Genomic DNA, 21,024 nt, shown 5'->3' with positions numbered 1-21,024 from the left:
TGTAATTGCAGGACATGATGCTGATGCTATCCCAGTCAGTCAGGGTTTGAACTGTGGCTATTGTGTCAATGTGTGATCAGGAAAAATCCTATTCCTGCATTAAAAGTCTAAGTTTGTGGCAGTTCAGGATTAATATTTCTAAAAGAGGGATAATGTAATTTAATATAAGGGTAGTCCTTGTAGTAAGTATTGAAAATATGCTTGTGTACAGATACTCTCAATAATACTTGGAGTCCAAGTTCAAAAGTTCCAGACATGCACAGATTTCAGATTTCTCTTTAAAAAGCTTTATTATAGGTTCATTAAGAATCATTAAGGGACTGTACACTGTTTCTTATTAGTGAAATTTCTTTCAGAATTACTGTCCAATATTGTCAACATTTATGTGTCTGAAAGTAAAATATCTTGTCAAAACAGTAGTAGGAGAAACACAAACTAAAACAATTCTCTAAATTTTTTTTTTTTGCGGCTGATTACAGTCAGTGCTGGTTTTAGTCAAAATGTAATGGAAGAGGAATTGGCAGTAGAATTATCAAGTAACACACTTAAAATTATAGTACTGTAATATTTTACCTAATTAGCATTCTCAAATTTTTATTTCTCAGTGAAAAACTCCCTGTGTAATAGTTTGTCTTGAATTTGTGCAAATATATAAGATTAAATAAAATAAAGTTTTCATGTTCAGAGTAAGCTTGTACTTAGTCAAAGGAATAATTGAGGAGAGGATAATTAAATGTCTGAATGGTTGGAATTCCATTACAGGTGACCACTCTGGCTTCAGTTCTTCAGAATGTTGTCGAGATTGTTTTTCTCTTATTTACCACACATGATTTATTTAGGTCTTCTCATCTGATTGCAGATCGTTTTAAACTTTACCACCATGGACCTTTACAAGAGCAGTCTCTGTTGGTACGACTATATTGAAGTAAGAGATGGCTACTGGAGAAAATCCTCTCTGCTTGGTATGCAACTGTTAAACGCTGCACCGTCCACTGCACCACACTCATTGGGCTCAGTGGACCTGCTGTTGAAACCACGACAAACTTCTTGGGTTTCAGATGTCTAGAATGGATCTAAACTTGGGGTTGGGAAAAAAGCCCTCTAAATGGCCTTGACTTCAAGCCTCAAGTTTTCCTTTCGCTGCAGCTTGCCATTATTCAGCTGCAAGGGTGGAAAGATGACAACCACAAAATGTGCAAGATTTTGCTTTGCTTATGGATATTGAATTATGAAGCTGCCATAGTTTTTTTGGAGTTTTTCTTCAGAGAAATAGGGAAGAAGTTTACAGACAAATCTATAGAGCATGTGATGGGAGATTCATAGGTCATGTGATGAGAACATGCACCTGCTGTAGAGCTGTTCTCTGCAGCACAGCCTCTGTGCCTGTACCTTTAAGATTTGGGGCAGATTGTTTCTCTTTGTTCCTTGTGTGTCCTTCCCTGCTCATGCAGAGAAGAGACATGCAACACAATGATGAATTAAGTTTGAGTTGGAACTGAAATGTAAAAGCTGCAGTCATCCTATTTTAATTCAGAAGGTTGGTAGGAAGGTTTCACCTCCCATAATGCTAGTGCCCGGATACACAGGACAGCTAACAGGAATGCCTACTTTCTTGGCCTCGAACAGAAAATAAAGAGACAGTTAAGACCAGACAGTAATTATCCTCTTCTCCTGTTCTCTATCAACTAGAAAAACAGAAATTTTACCTACCTAGGCAGACTTTAAGAGGGTAATGTAGAATATGTCCTTTAGATGTTACTTTTTTAAATCTCTTTGGCCCTTAGGCACAATCAGTTGTATTACTGTGAGCTACATTTGTTCCATTTTTAAGATTAGTACTTGCTTTCCCCTTCCAAAATGCATGTGTTTGTATGTATATAAACAACCTCTAACAATAATTTTTTTCATTAATTCCTCTAAGGTTTTATGCTTAGACTTGTGAGGCTGACTGCAATAAAAAGTTCTGAAAGCTTTATAATAAAATCTTTGTGTGTTAGGTCCTGATCTGCAGAAACACATGTGCTTAACTATAGGCATATGAATCGTTCCACTGAGCTGGTTCTGCTACTTCTGCCTATAATGTTAAACACTTGTATAAATGTTTGCAGCATTTGGCTTCAGAGGCGGCAGAAAATGCAGTTACTGGTTGCATGTTTTTAGGCAGGTTTTGTGGTGACAAACTGCCAGAAGTGCTCACATCCACCGACAGCAGGATGTGGATTGAGTTCCGCAGCAGCAGCAACTGGGTTGGGAAGGGTTTTGCAGCAGTTTATGAAGGTAAGCCTCTTACAGCATTAAAAATAATTTGGTTATGGAAGAATAATATTAACCAGATACCTTTTGAAATTAACCATCCCCCACCAAAACTAACATATTAAATTAGTATTTTATCAATAAGAGACAGTATGTGCTAAATTACTAGACAGGGCATTTTGAAGCTCCTCCCATGATCGGATTTCAGCCGAGCTCTTTTTCAGGGAAATCACTGATAATAATCATAAACATTTTTTACCAGTCTTTAATTTACTAAATATGCATGTTCTTGGGCTTAGTGCTTGCAAAGACTTCTGTGTGTACTTTCTGTTTATCCTTTAGAAAAATCTGTTTTATACTCTGGGAATAGTTAACAAAGGCGCCCATGCACATTGGGTAGATTAGCAAGTCAACATTTACCTGTTTAAAATAGAACCTAAACTTTTCATGAAAATATTTTAAAATTTATATTAGCTCTTTCTTCAAACTGAATGCAAGCTTGAAGTGATAAACTGTAGGTTAAAATGCATAAATCATTATAAAATGAGATTTTTGCTTTCATTTGTCTCTTTCTAAAGGTTAGTAAATATCAGTGAAGAATGTTTATTAAGTATGTTTCAAGGGTGAACAAAAATTTAATTATTTTGACCCTTTAAATATATTCTGTAAAAATGTATTGATTCAGATTATCCATAATTACAAATTCATCCTCAACACTGTAGACATGTTTAGAGCTATTAGAAATGCTAAATTATATTTGCTAACTAAAGTACATATAATGATTTAAACCAATTGTGTTTTCAATAATTTATCCTTGGTAGATTTAATTAATGTCCAGAACAATTTTATTATTAGTTTTGAAAATGGGAGCATATAATGTCACTTTGGGCATGGGGAAATTACAGAAAATGCCATTATTGACAGTAAAATGTTATGCTTTTATCAGCTATTTGTGGAGGTGAAATCCACAAAAATGAAGGCCAGATCCAGTCTCCCAATTATCCTGATGACTACAGACCAATGAAGGAATGTGTGTGGAAAATAACAGTGTCTGAAAACTACAATGTAGGATTAACCTTTCAAGCATTTGAGGTAAAGCCTTTTAACTTATCTCAGACAAGCATCTAGTGGCTAAGTGACGGTGAAATTTAAGGGAATATTTATTCAACCTGTGAATGAATTTAAGAGTTCTCCATGAAAAAATAACTCCATAATCCATGAAAGTTTCTCTTCCCCAGAAATTTTCAAAATTATAGGGTTTTTATGTTATCTCTAGTATTTTAATTAGAATGTTAAAATTGCTGAAGATAGTCACATTTTACCAAGTACATCATCCAGCTCAGCAAGGTTACTTAAATATCCTGTTAAATAACCAGGACTTTTTATTTTTCCTGAATCTTATTGTCAAAAACGAATATATGGCTGGAGAAAAAAACCACTGTGTTCTTTGACCTCCGCTTTGAAAAGGAAAAAACCCTAAAACTAATATTCAGATCAAAAACTTATATTTAGTGAGAAAAGAAAAAAAGATGTGGTGAGTTGTCATACCTGTATGTCTTTAGTATATATCACGTTGTGTATAACATGGCTAAACTGTGGTAAACTATTACATAAAACAGAAAAAGTAATATTTCATGTCTGTTTTATACCTACACAATACACCAGCTTGAACTTTGTAGATAAATTTAGTCACGTGCTTTGAGCTAATTTGTTTTATTTGAATATGCTTCAGTAGTAAGGGCATGAAGAAAGTTTTTTAAAAATCTAGACTTTTTTGCCTTTATGTTGTACATAGATCTAAATACAGGTATAGTAAACAGAGCTGTAATTTCCAACCTGACACTTTAGTCTTGCAGACGGAATTCAGGGTTAGGGCACATTTTTGCTATGACTGGTAGAAAGATTTGAGTATGACACAATAAGAGATTGGGACTTTATCAGCAACTATGAATGTGAAATATAGAAGTTTTAATATTTTCATAGATTTTACGTAATTTTCCCTTTTTTTTTTCTGTCAATCCTGAATTAATGTCAGGTTTGAACTAACTAATGAATTAATTAGTTCTAATGCAGACAAGATCAGCTTCCCCTGATCTTCTGAGTCTGCTTGATCTGGCTCAATATTACTTACCATAGTATGTTAGTCTCTTTATTTAAGCCCTGTTGAAAATGCATGTTTTGAGTACCTTTTATATCATTTACTGACTAGATATGGAGCTTTTCTAGTCTGCCATTGGTGTTCAGCATTTCTTAATGTGATGACAAGGGAAATGGCCCTATTCCTCTGCAAGAGAGACTTGCTGCAATGTTTGGTCTGGACGCAGTTGATCAGCAATGGTCTGCACGTGCTTGAACTGACCTCAGTTTAATATCACTGCTGGGGGAATCAAACATCTCTCCCCATGCTTCAGGACCTTTTTCTAATCACCAAGTTAGGGACTATTTACAAGTGTGAGGATGGCATGCTTTTGCCTCACCATGCAGGAAATAACCAGAAGCAAAGGACCAGCAAACAACAGAACATTTTAGTAGACAAGATTAGAGCCTTAGGAAGAAATGTCCAGTTTTTCCTCCAGACTGTTTAGTATTATGGCACTCTTTAGAGGTGAGACAAGTGGACTAACACCTCATAAGAAGAAAGAGGATATTGAGCAGAAATATAGTCAGGGGACAGTCTCAAATTGGGACTTATACTTCACGTGTTTTGAAAAGAAAAATAAATTCCAACAGTAGGGACTTGAAATACTTTTCCAGGGAGAGTCTGAGCTGTAATTCCAGAGTGGCAAGATGCCCTTGAGCACCAAATGAGGCACCCCAGACAGGCACAAGACTGTTATATCTGTCTTTGTGGCACCTCTTACTGGCTCATCCACTGGGCTCCCTGCTGAGGATGGGAGTTGCTTTGGGAGCTGCTCTGGAGTGCCTGGACATTCACCACTGATTTCCATTTCTGCTCCCAGCTCTTGGAGGTAGGTGTTCTGGTTTTTGGTACTGAGTCCCTCTCTGGACTGAATCCTTGGTGCACTGCCCAGTAAAACAAAAACTTGCTTAAAAATCACTGTTCTTGGTGCCAGCTGAGATAGAAGAAGGTAAATGTTAGGCCAGAGAGTTATTGCAGTGTGTTTGTGAGAAAATTACTCTCTGTATTCTGAAAGGTACAGTTAAGTAAGGAGAATTCTCATTATCCCTATGTAATACTAGGAAAAAAACCCTGTATAAATAACCTTCATTCTGAAATGAAAGCACTAGGGAAACTGAGAATTTCAAACTGTATCAATGAGTCATCTTGTTTTGCCTGCTGTGGGCAACACATTTTCCACTGAGTGCAGGATTACACTTTCTTATTTGGCTGCTATAATTTCCACTGTCTGTGTGAGAGTGGAGATGTTGGGACTGGGAACTCCATATTTTTCATTGTTACAGTCACCTTTATAATATTGTTCTTGGAAAATTAGCAGGGATTTTTGTAAATTTGTTTGCTTTTTTATTTAAGAACCTTTTTTGGCATGCAGTCTCACCAGCTAAAAAAATCCAGAGGGTTTGTAGAGCAGATTCATATTAATCTTCCTCATTTGAGTGACCTTGTTAAACTCTGTGCAGAAAGCGATCATTTAAATTATTTTTACATAAATCAGGGAATAAAATTTATCTGATCTTCTGATTTAACTAGGCATATATGCCACCTTTTATGACTGAAGTCTAAAACCCAAGGCAGATACTTTATTTACCTGTATTGCAATTTGATGAACAAAAACATTAACAATGACAAAAAAAAATGTAAAGATTTTTACTGCAGTGGAATTGCTCCCAGATTGCCCTTCATATCCTTTTTGCTCTCTCTCTTTTTTTTTTTTTTTTTTTGTTCAGTTTTAGGGTTTTTTTTGGTTTGTTTTAATTTTATTTTTTATCTTCATTTTTTCCTGTTGGAGGAGTGCTATAAGACAAAGATACTCTGGATGTGTATTTGTTTTTATGTGGGTTTTCTTGGGGTTTTTAGGTTTGGTTGCTTTGTTGTTTTTCTAAACCTGAAACTACCTATGAGGCATTTTTTTGAGAAGGGATGTAGAGAATGTCTCTGGCTTGCCATTTCTCTGGGAGGCTCCATAGTTTCTTCCTGCTCTTCTGTGCCTGCTTTAGTAATTTTTTCTGACATTTTCTCAACTTAGTTCTCTGATGCCCTTTAAATTCTAGGTTTCCTCCAAGGCCTTCAGGAGCCGAGGTTATATTTCAGTTTCCTATAGGAAAAGCATTTCTCTGTAAAAAAAATTTTATATATGATTTCTTTTTTAAAATTTGCTAAAATTACACATATTTCTTCTCATCAACAAGTAATATCATGTGAATATCTTGTGAAATTTTAGTGCTTCAGTGAACAAGATTTATGGGATCAGTCCCGTTACAACCAAACCAGGGGGCCTTTCATTAACTGGGAGAGATTTTCCTCAAGGAACAAATAGGAAGTAGGAAGAATAAGAAACATAGAAAATATAGGAGGAAGCAGGAGGAATAAGACACTACTGCAAGTGTACTGGACCTTTGTATGGTAGTGTTCCCAGATGAGAGTACCACGTAATCTTAAAACTTAAGGTACAGAAAAAACCCCCACATTTTATATTATTTCTTTCATTGATTATCAAGTACCAGTTATTTCTCAAAACCACAATAATTATCTGTTAGGTTATATATTGGTGTAACACTTTAATCCCTTAATATTGATAATGCTGGCATCACTTGCCCTAGTAGTAAACTAAATATAAGTGAATATGGTAGAACAGCCACTTTCAAATGTTTTTTTTTGAAACTCGGTCTTTTTTTTGAAACTTTGCAAGTTGGTTGATTCTTATAGTCTTAGCAAGTTTAGCTGTATTTTTAGCTGTTCTCTTCTGCCCAAAATAAAGTGATCCTCAGGAAAGAAATTACTAATTCACCTCAATGGAAATTTGGCACATGTAACTCAGAGACACACTGGGCTGGTGGATAATCATAATTTCCATATTGCCCATAAAAAATGGAAACATGGGAAAAAAAACGGTTGTTAATTAAATATCTTAAGTACTGAAATGACCACAGATGTGTGGGGAAAATGCACAATTCCTTCATTGATATTAGTGAGCTTTGGACCAGTTCACTTCTTGATTTTTACTGGGATAACAAGGCAGACTTTATTTAAAATTGGAATATGATGTCATGAATTTATTATTTAGATTGATGAAAATTTGGAATTGGTGTTGTCAAAAACTTACCAGTGCTCATGTACTACATTAGTTGTATACAATAGCCACTAAAATCAGCAATAGGTGGTTGCATCCCAAATCTTGGGTTTCCTCTCTCTTTCCCAAACTCTGTCCCAGAACAATTCCTGATCAAAAATCTAGGAAATTACAGTAAATGGCAATATGGTTTGTGACAGAGGAGTGGGTGGGAGAAAATTATGCATGTAAATGCCTGGAGAACTGGAAAGTTGGAAAGAAGACAGAGAAATGTTGTGTGTAAGTGCCATATTTTGATGCCACTAAAATGGCACAAAATCAAACAGTTCCTTCCTCCCAATTTTTCCTTTTACATAAGAAATCTTAATGTGCTAAATGGAAGTTCCTTAGTCTGTGGTGATTCCTGACCTACATGTTGGTCGTGATGCACAAGTAGAGCAGAGAACCAGTGGCTCCTTCTGCTTACTGTGAAGCTTAGGTGCAAGAAAAACTCTCTCTGGAGGTCAAATGTAGATTTTTCTGAGTTTAGTTTATACTACTTTATTGATTTAACAGAATGTGGATGTGCTGAATTAGATTTGAGGCTTTCTGAAATCCTTCTACTTGACTGTGATCCTGTTACCCTCCCCATCCTCTCCATCCCTAAGCTTGCCTCTCCCATTCGGCTAGTTAGTTTGACAGGAGTGTTGTTATAGGAATTATTTTTGAATGCTTGGATCTAGTTAATTCTTTTATAAATAAGACTGAGCAACGTGAAGTATTCCAGCAGTAAAATGACCAAGCTCAAGAGGGTTTTTAATTTTGTTGAGAAAGGCGCACTCTCAATGAAGACAAGCATCGTAAATTATCTAGCTTCTGGACAAGGTCATATTTGGGCTGCTACTGCTTTCCTCTCTGGTGCAATTCCCATTCTGATCGACTCTGCAAATACTATTATGTAAGGAGCACAAGGCTCACTACTCAAGCAGACATGCACACATGCCCACTCACATACTAGTCTGTGTTTGAATGTTATCCAGCAGAAAGTTTAAATGGAAAGGGAAATTTTCAGTTCTTCTGGTTTCAGTAAGTTTCTCAATCAGTACAGCAAAGATTCACTCATTGGCCCAGAAAATCAAAAGAGGACACCTGAAATCAGGAATGGTGCAAGGGAGACTGGACACACTGGCCACAGAAAAAATAGTTTCTTTTTGTCCTCTGTTCTGTTGACTACTTAAGAGCTGACCATTTTAGATGTGTGTTTGGGTCTAATTTTTCAGATGCATCAAATTCCTTACCCACTGCAATTTTTTACCTTTATCCTGCAATATCAGTGAACAGTGACTAATGCAAAATTTTGCTCTGTCTGGAGGATAAAGGGAGATTCTAAAAATCTTATCATATTGTTGAAATTTGAGCTTTTTAATATTGCTAAAACAGTGAATATTTCTAACCTGTTTAGTTGCTGAGCCATTAATCTGCTTTAGTTGAGTGTACATGAGAAAAGAGGACTTGACTTGAGAGTAGAAGTTTAACAGAGCACTAGGAAGCTTAGAGGTGAACGTGTCTGTTTTAGTTTTTTTCCCAGTTAGACTGTTGTGTCCTTAGTAACATTTCAATTTTTTTTTTTTGTGTACAAAGCAAGTATAGTTAAAATCCATTCGATGATGTTCATTCATCTTCCTGCTGCTTGAATGCTAATCAGAGACCTTAACCTTAACTTTGAAAAAATTTAAATTCTTTTTATTATCTGCCTGACATTTATTGTCAAGTTCAGGTAGGTAATTTTGAAAATTGTTTTACAGATTGAAAGACACGACAACTGTGCGTATGACTACTTGGAAATCCGAGATGGAACAAATGAGAACAGTCCTTTGATTGGTCACTTTTGTGGCTATGACAAGCCAGAAGACATTAGATCTACCTCTAATACCCTGTGGATGAAGTTTGTTTCTGATGGAACTGTTAACAAAGCAGGGTTTGCAGCTAACTTTTTTAAAGGTAAGTGCTAAAACATATTTTGAGAGTTATGAACAGCTTATCACTTCTTCTTGGACTAGAAAATTATGAAGGGATATTAATATTTCTCAGTCTTTTTTACTACTAGACTGAACAGAATACATGCAATTTATTCAAAACAAAACAATAGAGATTTTTTAATCTCCTAGTAAAATGTATCCAAAGACTGAAGGAACATATTCAGCACAACTTTCTACTCTCTTCAGGTTCAGTTAATCAACTTAGTTCTGCAACATATCTGATTTTGTAAAATGGCATATTTTTTACATTGTGTTATCAAATATCATATATAAAGTTAAACAGTGTAATCGCAAATGGCTTTTTTTTCCCCTGTTTAAGTTTTTTATTTCTTTGTCTAAATCTTGTCAGTTTTTTTCTAATCTATTTTCTGAGTTGGTCTGCCTTATCAATTTATTACTCTCTGTAAGGAGGGGAAAAAAACTAAAAAAAAGATCAGAAATCATATTGAGCAATAACCTCAGTCTTCTGTGAAGTTTAGATGAAAGAAATGGCGTTTTTTGGGGGAGAGGAGGGTGTCATACAAACTGCACAAATGCCTGAAGTATTTGATATATGGAAAGTTTGTAATTTGCATGTGGCACTGCTGGTGGCTCAATTAAAGCTACTGGCACTGGTGTGGCCATGGTGACACCTGAAATACAGGTCATGCCAGCAGGAAAACCTTTTTGTTCTTTTGAAAAGAAACCATGGCTTTTCTAATCCTAACTGATAGTTTTCATTGTAGACAATTATAACTTTGAAGGCTATAGGCAAGAGAGTAGGAGCTCTTATTTTTTTCCTGAGAAATTACTTGTCCTGGTGTAAGAAAACAGTATTTCTAGCAATCTGAGGAATATTTAATGAATCTCATGGGTATATTTTGAAGCTAGTAGAGAGAACACACAATTCCTTTCCCTCCCCCAGCCCTGATTCATCTTGTTTTAATATCAGTAGAATAAAAACCTAGGATTTGAGGATTCTGTTAATCTGTTTTTGAGTATGAATTCAGGATAATGTACAGATTGATTCTGAGGGAGATAAAGTGCCCTTCAAGTGACCCTACTGTGGATTTTCAATCTTTCCTTCAATACTTTGTACCATCTTTAGATTATAGCTGCCTGAATTACTGTATGCTGCACACAAAATGCTTATAAATTAGTTCTGCAGCTGTTAGTAGACATTGTTAAAAAAAACCAAAACAACCCAACAAAAAAAACCACACCCCGCAATGGAAAAATTTTTATTTTCTCCATTGCAGGTCTCCTTAGGCTTTGAAAATCGTCTAGTCAGCAACCACAGTGGTTTATGCAGTGCATCTTATAATGGCATGCATACAGCTTTCTGGGTTAATATTGATCCAGCAGTTACAACTGAGGAAGGTAATTATTTAACACATTTTTGCATTCTTGCCTGTCTTGGCAGAGGAAGATGAATGTGCCAAACCTGACAATGGTGGCTGTGAGCAGCGCTGTGTGAATACCCTGGGCAGTTACCAGTGCGCCTGCGATCCTGGCTATGAACTTGGTCCTGACAAGAAGAGTTGTGAAGGTACAGTGTGCTGCTGTCTTATGGGCTTTTAAAGCTCTCTGAGTGCCGTGGCCTGAATGAAATGCTCCACACTTCCTAGTCTCTGTCTGAGCAGCATGAGATCTGTGGAACCCAACTCAGAAAACCAGTGCTATCCTTTAGTAGTCATGCCAGAGCCATGTTTGTCCCATGTCTGTCAGCAATTTCGTTTTGCAGATTTTGCTGTTAGTCCATCAGGAATGGTGCAAAGTAGGACTCCATATCACTTATTACACTATTCATACTCACTAAAGCAAAGTCTCTCAAGGAGACAATTACCAGCAGAGTAATGTGCCACTTTCTCAGAATCAGAGTGTTTAACGACCCCTCTGAGCACCTCTGACTGGGATGTGCCTGGGAAGCTGGCAAGTCTAGAAGAGCAAGGTCCTCTATTTTAGCTCAAAGCTCAGAGGAATCCTCCCCACTCCTAGTCACACTGTGACTTTTCTTACTTTTCAGGGTGAGCAAAGTGTGTTCAAATAACCATTTGGAGAAAAAAGAAAGAGATAAGCAGAAGTCTGTGTAAATACAGGATTGAACTGAGATAAGATTTTGCATTCTATGCATATTTCATATCAGAGGAAAGAACCATAAGCTCTTGATCATTATGCACCAACTATTGTTTGATTTTTACTCATTGACACCAATAAATCAAAGGATAGCACAAATTTATTCTTAACTCATCTGTTTGACTAGTGGATGGATTTTGAAAACTGGGGTGTTAGGAGTCCTGGTTTTTCTTCTGATGCAATTCACTGGTCTCTCTTTTTTCTAATTTCCTCTCTTTAATTTGTTATTTTTCACAGTCTGGGGTAGTTTTGCCTAGTTTCTTTGCAATTCTTTCTTGTTATTTTGCTTTTGGATCTGCAGTGTTGGTTTTGGTTTTTTGTTTGTTGTAAGTTTGTGTGAGCTGGTGGAAGTCCTAGATTAAAGGCATGTTAGATTGTGGGTCTCATCAAGCTGGGTTTTTTTGGTTGTTTTTCCTCCCTCACCGACCTTTAGTGATGAGGACATTGGAAAAACAATTTATTTGGATGTCTGCACATGAGATAGACAATAAGAAAATGAGTTCAGTCAAAGGGAGGGCCATGAAGACAAAGGTTTGATCTCTGGGCTTTTGATCATCAGCCCAAATTTACATAAGGAATTGAGTTTAGTTCTGCTTGCTGACTCAAGTCAGAATATTAGAGAAGTCTTTCAAAAGACTCTTCTCTCTGCCTCTGAAAAACAGGAGAGAGATACATTCCAGGCACCCAAACAGTAAAACAACTCTGTCAAAAGAAGTGACTCTAAACATTGCAGTGCAGTGTAGAGCAAAAACCCTGAGCTATCCCTAAAAGTGTATATGTGTTTGTTCCAGTTGAAGTGGCACTCACTGTATGTGTAGATAGTACTTGGAACTGCTGAATCAAAATTACTGTGTAGTCACTGTGAACATTACTTCCTCTTTACAGTTTGGGCCTTTTTTGTGAGCTAGCTCTATTAATTCACATGTGAGTAGAAGCCTCTAGTCAGAAACGTTGCCTTATACTTCACGGCAGTGTTGACATGCACAGAAATTTGCTTTATGATCTTCTAATCCAAGTCTCCACTAATGGCAGCATATTAGAAAGGGTTAAGATTTTCTTTTTTCACTATTTCCACATTTTCCGCCCTTGCCTCAAGGATCAGTAGAACAATGTTCAAAAGCAGAAATTGAAATCTGGCAGTAGTTTCTCTTACCCAGATTGGATCATTTGAGGGGACAGCTTGTGTCATCTGGGTGCAGTCTCTAAACCTATGTCTGGTATTTTTTGATACACTGAGATGTGACCCAGGGTCTTAGTCCGCCCATTCCCATCAGATTACTTTTACATGTATACCAAGAAGTATGCTGCATGGAAAACTAAGGACCAGGAGAAACACTGGTGTGTGTCTGAGATGACAAAATGAGCCTTGACACAGTAACTGGTGAATTCTCCCAGCTGTGTTAGATGGAGTAGATGCAGTATGTGAGATCATCAGCTAGACTGCAATAGCCAGTTTTTAAAGCATTCAGTGTTAGCGGAGAGCAATTGAGCAGAGCTCTCTCCTTCAGCTCTTTGGAAGGAGATTTGTGGATGATTTCCAGTGCTGTCACAGTGCTGTAATGGTTATCAATGTAGCAGAGTGTGATTGAGAGCTTCTCTAAATCCCTTTACTTTCCTTTAAAAAAAAATTGCACAGATGGAAAAGATTAATGAGTTTATCCTTTGCTAGTTGAACTGCATTCAAGAACGTAGTACAGTATTTTTCTGTTTTATGGAGGTGATTATTTGGCATATACTTGGAAATAAGAGGCATTTTCTGTTTTAATTGAACATCCATGATTCAGCAAAAGTAATTGTGACTGAAGTGTACATGACTGCTCTTCCAGAGAAGTGACCCTACCTAGTGGGTTATGGGAGGCATATACAGCCATATGAGCTGAGACAGGTAGGGCTGATTCTGCATCAGTAATCAAGGAGAGAAGCGCATCCTAAGTATCCCTCTGTCAGATGAGGGGTGGTCAAGGTCTTGGGAAGGGCGGTGAGGTCAGAGGACTTGCATGGGAAAGGCTGTGAGAGAATAACCAGAGTCTCTGGAGGGAGGGGAAAAGAATGAATATGATAACGCCTTGTGTAGTCCTGAAACTTATCTCTGCCCACAAACCTGCAAGCTGTTCAAGATAGGGGCTGTCTCTTTCTCTTTGTTTGCACCAAGCATGATAAAGCAAGATTCTGATTAGTCTGTCTGGGCATTGCAGCATATAAGTAATGAGAGGACTGACTCTTCTTAGCATGTTTCTGTTTATAGTAAAACACACTGTCAGTCAAGAAATTATGTTCTCTTTTAATTTTACAGCTGCTTGTGGAGGACTTCTGACAAAGCTAAATGGGACTATAACCACACCAGGGTGGCCAAAAGAGTATCCTCCAAACAAAAACTGTGTGTGGCAGGTGGTTGCCCCAACGCAATACCGAATTTCAATGAAGTTCGAGTTTTTTGAGTTAGAAGGGAATGAAGTAAGTAACCATGAATGAAGAGCTGCACAATCTGTTATACTCTAAGTAGTTTCACAAGCATTCAAAAATAGATATTGTCTTATAGAACCCTTGCTGACCTTTCATATGCTGACAATAAGCATGTATATTCTTGTTTTCGTTTTGGGACTGTTTCTGGATTCTTTCAAAACAAACATGGAAAGAATAGCTCTCTTTTACGTATCATCTAAATGTATATGTATTACAAGAAATTTTAAAAAATGTTCTCTGCTGAGTCTCAGCTGACTTTTTTATCAACAAAATAAAACAGAGCAAATGGGACTGAAGCATATTGGAAAGAATTCAAGAGAAGAAAATCTGGAGAAACCAAATCATCTTTACAGACTGACTACAAAGAATACACATAAGCTGTGGTTAGTGATGGAGTGAGGGAGCATTTAAATCACTTACAAGTATCTCACTGGGGGAATAGTTTGAAGTGAGCAGTACCAGAAATAAGTCACAATGGAACAGCAGCAGTTTTTGAGCTGGGCAACCCCCAAAGGCACAGGGTATCTTCTGCCCAGGTAGGAGGAGGAACAGAGCAGAGCCCTCCATGTGTTGAAGGATGCTCCTTAGAGCTTTAAACAAAGTGGTGGATGTTGCAGTGCTTTTTTGGATAAGAAGCAGACAAATGTGGGTTTCAACATCCTTTTCAGTTTTTGTTCTGCTTTGTAGGCAATTCTCTGTTGTATCATTGAATTCCCTCACCACACTCCGGCCATAACATGCTGTAACCACTGAGTTTATATGCACATTCTCTACATGGCATTAAGAATGCAAATCCCAGGGTGTTATTTCTGACATTTCTTTTTATTTCTAAATAAATTTGTAGCAATGTATTTAGTATAAAGATGGCCCACCTTTTGGGTAGAGGTATTTGAAGGTACAAAATCTGGAGTTTGATTTATAACTAAGAACCAAATCAGCCATGACTTCTCCAAAATACCTCAATATTATTTTCAGAGGCAACAATGTCAGATTTTTTTTTTTCTCCATAATTTTTTGAAGTGGGTTCTCAAGTCCATGAAATTCCAATTTTCAGTGATATATATTACACTCATGTCCTGTAATCATTATGACTAGAAGTGCAAGAGATGTAATAAAAGCTTAAAAGTCCCAAAGAATTGAAATTTAATTACCATTTGAACAAGTCTTAAAACCTTTTTTCTTGTACTTTCTTGGTACATGGGCAAGATTTGCAAGGAAAACACCTGGCATGTAATGAAGTGAAATCACTTCTCTAAGGTCATAAAAGACATTCAACATAAGCAGACAGAAAAATTCTAAATTTGTTGCAACAATCAGAACTGGAGTTTGATCATTTCATGTGCTACTAAATCTTGGCTTCTTGCTGTTAAAGAGTAGCACTAAGGATAGATGCCCGTGAAAATCGGAAGAAACATATAATATCTGGAAAATTCTGATATATTGTTTGAGTGCAGACATAAAATGTATTTATCAAGTACTCTATGTTTTTTATTTGTTGTCGGAGGATTTGCTTGCAAATTTATTTTGTTTGTTGTAGGTCTTCTATTTACGACCAAGTTTAATATGTCTTTTACACTATTACCATTTTAATATTTTACATTCACATTGTGAAGTTTAACTTGTAATTTTTTTTAAGTGCAGTGTAGTATAGAGGAAGTTAGACCTATCTGAAATTACATTTGATTTCTGATGTAAACCTAGGCAACCATAAAAACTATTATATTTCTGGAATTGGTGGGATTTATCAACGTAGTGAGCTATATTTCAAAATCGCATGCATTATTAGAAATATGTCTTCCAATTAGTATAGATCAGCATGTGGCAGTAACTCAAGTTTTATGAATCTTTGTGTTCTTTATACTGTACAGAAAGAGCTTCAAGTGAATTAGTCACTTTTCAACTCTGCCACATGTGAAAATTCTTCCGGTAACAATAAAAGTTTAATCTGCATCTTCAGTGCATTATATTAAAACCAACTGGAAATTTTTCATAGAGAGAGAGAGAACAACAAAGGCCAAAACGTCCTTTTCTATTGTTCCCTTCCAGCTCCCCTGACATTTTTTTTGACTAGAAATTGCAATTTTTCAAATACAACTTGGATTTAATGGACCAATATAAGCTCTGTATGAATCCTCCTGGACAATGTTCTCTCTTAAGCTATTAATTGCAGACAACTGGTACATTTTTGATTAAATGATTGATAGTTGAGCCTAAGAAGCTTAGAAGTTTTTGGCTGGATGGCTTTAAGTTGACCAAGGGATTATGCACTGAAAGTATTATCATTAGAATTAGGCCTTGCAAAAGGCTTTTTTTATTACATTATATTATTTTATTTTTAACCTTTTAATAAAAAATGGCATGCGTCGTGTTCCAAATTATGGCTATGCTACTGTTGGTGAAAGTTGCATGGTTTTAATAGTGGAAAGTTATATATTTGGAAATAAATGAATGTATCTTAAATATGTAATGTATCTTAAATATGTAATGATAAAAACTTACCTTGTAAGTTTCTAGGTGAAAATTAATATTTAAAAACATCTTTGAGGTGCAAGCAGTAGAAGATGTATAGGTTTGGGGTATGTGGTTTATAGCATGCAGATAGGTATAATTTTTAGCATCAACATTTCTAGATTTTAGTTTGCTGTCAATGGAATGTTTGCTTTTTAAATTAAGTAGAAATGCTTCTAAGCATCTTGAAATTTAGATATTAAACACAGGTCAACACCTATAAAAATATAAGTTGGAACTTAATTCATAGTATAGCTATGTGTTGGTGACCGTAAAACATTCTTATCTATAATCAGCAAATGTAAGAATTTACAAATGCTTTCAGAATCAGGAGAAAGTGAAGAAGGATATTGCTCATTTATTATTCAGCAGTAATATACATACCCATCAGAATTCTGGCATTTGTAAACAGCTTCATGCTTTTATTTTGATTAGACAAATATTTTTTCTTTCATTCTTTCCTCAGGTTTGCAAGTACGATTATGTGGAGGTTCGCAGTGGCCTTTCTTCTGATTCCAAGCTGCACGGTAAATTCTGCGGTACAGAAGTGCCTGAAGTTATCACCTCTCAGTACAACAACATGCGCATTGAGTTTCGCTCTGACAACACTGTCTCAAAAAAAGGCTTCAAGGCACACTTCTTCTCAGGTATGGAACAGTACCATTGAATGCCTGTCAGTGCTTCTTGGTGTCCATTGACTAGGTGGAGTGATCACAATTTTGGTATGAAAATGAGTGGCTTCTTTGCTTACGTTTTTCCTGGTAGCTTTGAATTAGTTTTATTTACATAAACATAAAACACTGTCCTATCTTGAAATACCATTCTGAATTGTAATGTCTGTAGAAAATATGTGGAGCATATCTATATGTACTTAAATAACAGCAGAAGCAAGAAAACTTTGTGAGATACAGAGGACAAAATAAAATTTACTGTATTTCTATGTTTTTATTAGATTTCTTTTATCCTAAGTTTTGTTGCTATTTTTTTCAAATCCCAGTTGTAAAGTGATACGAATTGCACACTGTGTACTCTTGTGTTTTTTCTACTCAAGTCGCTTAATATATTCCATTTGTTGGGAAATTACCACTTTGTGGTACAGCATTTGTTTAACATTATGGCTACATCTGTGCCAAACTTTGCACTTCTTAATGTTTTGCAGAAGAACAGGGTTTAAGATCTTGATCTTGCAAAAAAACCCCATGTCTTTTTATTTATGAGTGTTATTTTACTGTGGGAGATCAGAGCGGTGGAAGTTTATATTGTATGAGGACTTATGCTGTTGAATAAAGTTACACATAAGTGAAGCTTAAGATGTGAGGAAATATTTGTTCAACAGTGGCCTCTGCAATTACCCATTGAGTGTGGAATATGGAAATCTGGCTCTGGCAGGAGAGCACTCAGTGTTTGTAGCAAAAGTTTGCTTTGTGTTTTTCCTGCGTGTTACACACACACATAGGGATAGGTAACTTACCTTCTGTAAAACAACAAAAAACACCAGTTCCATCTGCCCACATCCCTAAACTAGATGTCAAACAGAAGAATTGTTGAATTGTACCGCAGATTTTTTGATAGCAGTGAAAAATCTGAATCTGGAGAATCCTGACTTTACTTAGCATGTAGTAAAATATACTACCATTATTAGCATTTGCTTGCTTAAAATATTTTATCAAAACTGAAATGAAATGGTCTTTCATTGATGACTGTTAATACCTATTAATTATGAATAAAAAGAATCTGTAGAATGTGTAAGGAATGTGGTTTGGAAAGGGAAAAAAATATTTACCAAGGCAAACAGTTTAGACTTTCAGTATTTTCTTATTATGAATATTTTCATGCTTTTATTAAGCAACCATGAAATATGGAAAGAGGTGTTTTGTCTCATACAAAGATATAACAAACCTTTGATCTCTTTTAAGTATATCTCTTTCCTAGTAACCACATTTCTCTGGTCCTTATGTTCCAAAGATCCATCTTTACTTATAGTAACACTTTCTACTTTTAAATTTATGATTTACATTAGCAAGAAGCATTCAAGGTTTGCTCATTATTTGTAGTAAATACATATGTGCACACAACAGAGCTTCCTCCTAGAAGCACACAACTAGTCATTTTCTGTTGGTCTAGTTGTGCCAGCAGGAATTGTCACATTGTCTTTTTACAGGAATATATATTGACATGTTCAAGTTCTAAAGACTGCAAATGAAGTTTGTTAAATCTTTTCAGATCTTACAGATATTTCAGATAAGACTAGCAATGATAGTGCAGTAATTTATATAAGCTCCATGGTTCAGAAGTTGTGTTTCCTGGACATCCTGGTCATTTATACATCTATGGTTAGTTAAATTTTGGTTTTCATTAAAGTAATAGTTCATCTTCACATATGAATTTATTTATTTTGCTCAAGTGACTTTCTTTAAATGAGTGGGTTCCACCAATGGTGTATCTTGGGGAAAGACTAGACTGAAGGTCATGGATTACAAAGTATCAGGTTGTAATTCTTCAGAACTAATTTTCCGTTGTATATTTCAGTTCTGAAAGAAATGTTCTTATCTTTCCCTCACAAGGTAATTCCAAAAAGAAATGTTTAGTGATGTCATTGATCACAGAATAAATTCTTTAGTCAGGGATAAGTTTGAACTAATGTATTTTTCAATAAATAGAAATGTGTTGTGTCCTAGATATTGTATATATCTAATCCCATTCAAAAAAAAAAGGTAGTTTGATATAAAAAACCTTTGAATCTGTAAGTATGTAAATTTACTGAGTGCTTCATAACACATTCCTGCCAGCATTTCATATGATTTCAAATACCTGAATATAATATGAGTATTTTATTTTTATTCTTCCTGAACTATCTTCCATTTGTTCTAATTTCTAGCAGATTCCATTCTTCTATGTCATCTGGCTTTCCCTGTTTGACAATGTTTTCTGATTAAGACAGAAATTTTGTAATGCTTGAGAAAAATCAAACTTCTGAACTTAAAGTATCTAAAAAGGAGATGCCATCTCCAAATAATTAATCAGACATCTTAGGACTATCATAAAGCACTGTTACTTTCTTGTCCCTGAGTTCCTTAATGTGGCCATAATATGCTATTCATCTGCCAATAAAGAACAGACTTGAGACTTCAAGTATTTTGACTTTTGGGAGTTGATGACAGAGTTTTTCAGCTGATGAAGTGCCAGTTTTTTGCCTGTTTATATGTATATTAAACTTCAAAATACAATAACTTTAGAATGATATCTGTGTAGAAATACTTTGACACTTGATTGCAGGTATTTACCAGTTTTATTAATTAAATCACAATAGATGTGAAAGCAGTTATAAAGACATAAATAATGACAAAAAATGTAATGAGTAAAACACTGCATCTTGCACTCTTTTCACCAGTAAAGGCCATCTGCAATGCTTAGCAATATAGAAAGGTGGGTAAGTTAAATTAATGTGAAGATTAGGAACTGAAAATTGTTCCTCAAGCACAGCCAAAGAACTACTCTTTCCTTCCACAACTCTTTTGGTGGTGAATTCTGCACCACAGCTAGAGATGAGGAAGCATGGCCCAGCTCCAGCTCAGACGACAGAAAGCAGTTTTTGGGTGGTTGAAACCTGCTGTGATAAACTGTGAAAGCAAACAGTGACACAGGGCAACAGATGACCTGCATTAGGAAGGTATTTATGTTGATACAAGACAACATGTAATTATATTTTTGGCTGTAAAATAGTGTTAACAGCCAGACAGGTGCTACTGGAAAGTGAGAATTTTTTTTTCAGCATTCTGTAAAATTTACATCTGATGGGACAGTTCTGAAGAAAGCTCAGTTAGGAGTCTCTGCAGGGATCTAGCTGAACTATGGAGACTCTATTGTATATTTATAATCAAGTTTGTCAGATGAAGAGAGGAAACTGGGGGTGACTATATATTATTAAAAAAAAAACAACTTTTAATAGAACTTTTTGGAATTGGATATTAGGCTTCTAAACAAAAAGCTTCCAATAATTAGTTTTTTATTCTCCTTCCTCTGTCTTTCTTCTGTCCTCCTCTGTCTCCCGCTTTTGTTATAAGACCAAGGCCTAGGAGTAAGTCCCTGCAGGACTCAGCACACACTACTGGGCCTGTAAGACTAGAGAAGTGTTAAATAACTTCAAAAAGATAACAATTATATATATATATACACACCCCCCCTTTTTTTTCTGTGATCTTTCTGAAAAGATGACCTGAGGATTAGTCATAGTTTGTCATTAAACTGCTTCCATTTATCATAGGTTTCAAACTTACTTTAGTGTTTTAAATAAACGTGAGTGATTCCCTGCATAAACATTCAAAATATACATGGGTTTTGATATAATGTAAAAATGAGGTTTGTTGGGACATCTCTTCTTGGGTGGTGATTAATTGAGCAGTTAAAAAGAGAAAGCTAGAATGTTTCTAACCTTGAACAAAAACTCATCTCTGGTG

The 21,024-nt window shown here is 35.8% G+C and overlaps 1 protein-coding gene across 1 annotated transcript in view; it reads left to right on the top strand.

The window, feature by feature from the left end:
* TLL1 (tolloid like 1) overlaps positions 1-21,024 on the top strand; it is a 126,985-nt gene that overhangs the window by 87,795 nt on the left and 18,166 nt on the right. The window contains exons 10-16 of the mRNA XM_030947157.1: positions 860-962; positions 2,161-2,277; positions 3,200-3,345; positions 9,248-9,443; positions 10,884-11,009; positions 13,890-14,050; positions 17,034-17,214. Coding sequence (XP_030803017.1) covers positions 860-962; positions 2,161-2,277; positions 3,200-3,345; positions 9,248-9,443; positions 10,884-11,009; positions 13,890-14,050; positions 17,034-17,214 — 1,030 coding nt within the window. The remainder of the gene's footprint in view (positions 1-859; positions 963-2,160; positions 2,278-3,199; positions 3,346-9,247; positions 9,444-10,883; positions 11,010-13,889; positions 14,051-17,033; positions 17,215-21,024) is intronic.

Source organism: Camarhynchus parvulus, chromosome 4 (assembly GCF_901933205.1).
Source record: "Camarhynchus parvulus chromosome 4, STF_HiC, whole genome shotgun sequence".
NCBI classification, from domain to species: Eukaryota; Metazoa; Chordata; class Aves; order Passeriformes; family Thraupidae; genus Camarhynchus; species Camarhynchus parvulus.
Note: the sequence above shows the minus strand (reverse complement) of the source record. Positions and strands in the feature narration are given on the sequence as shown.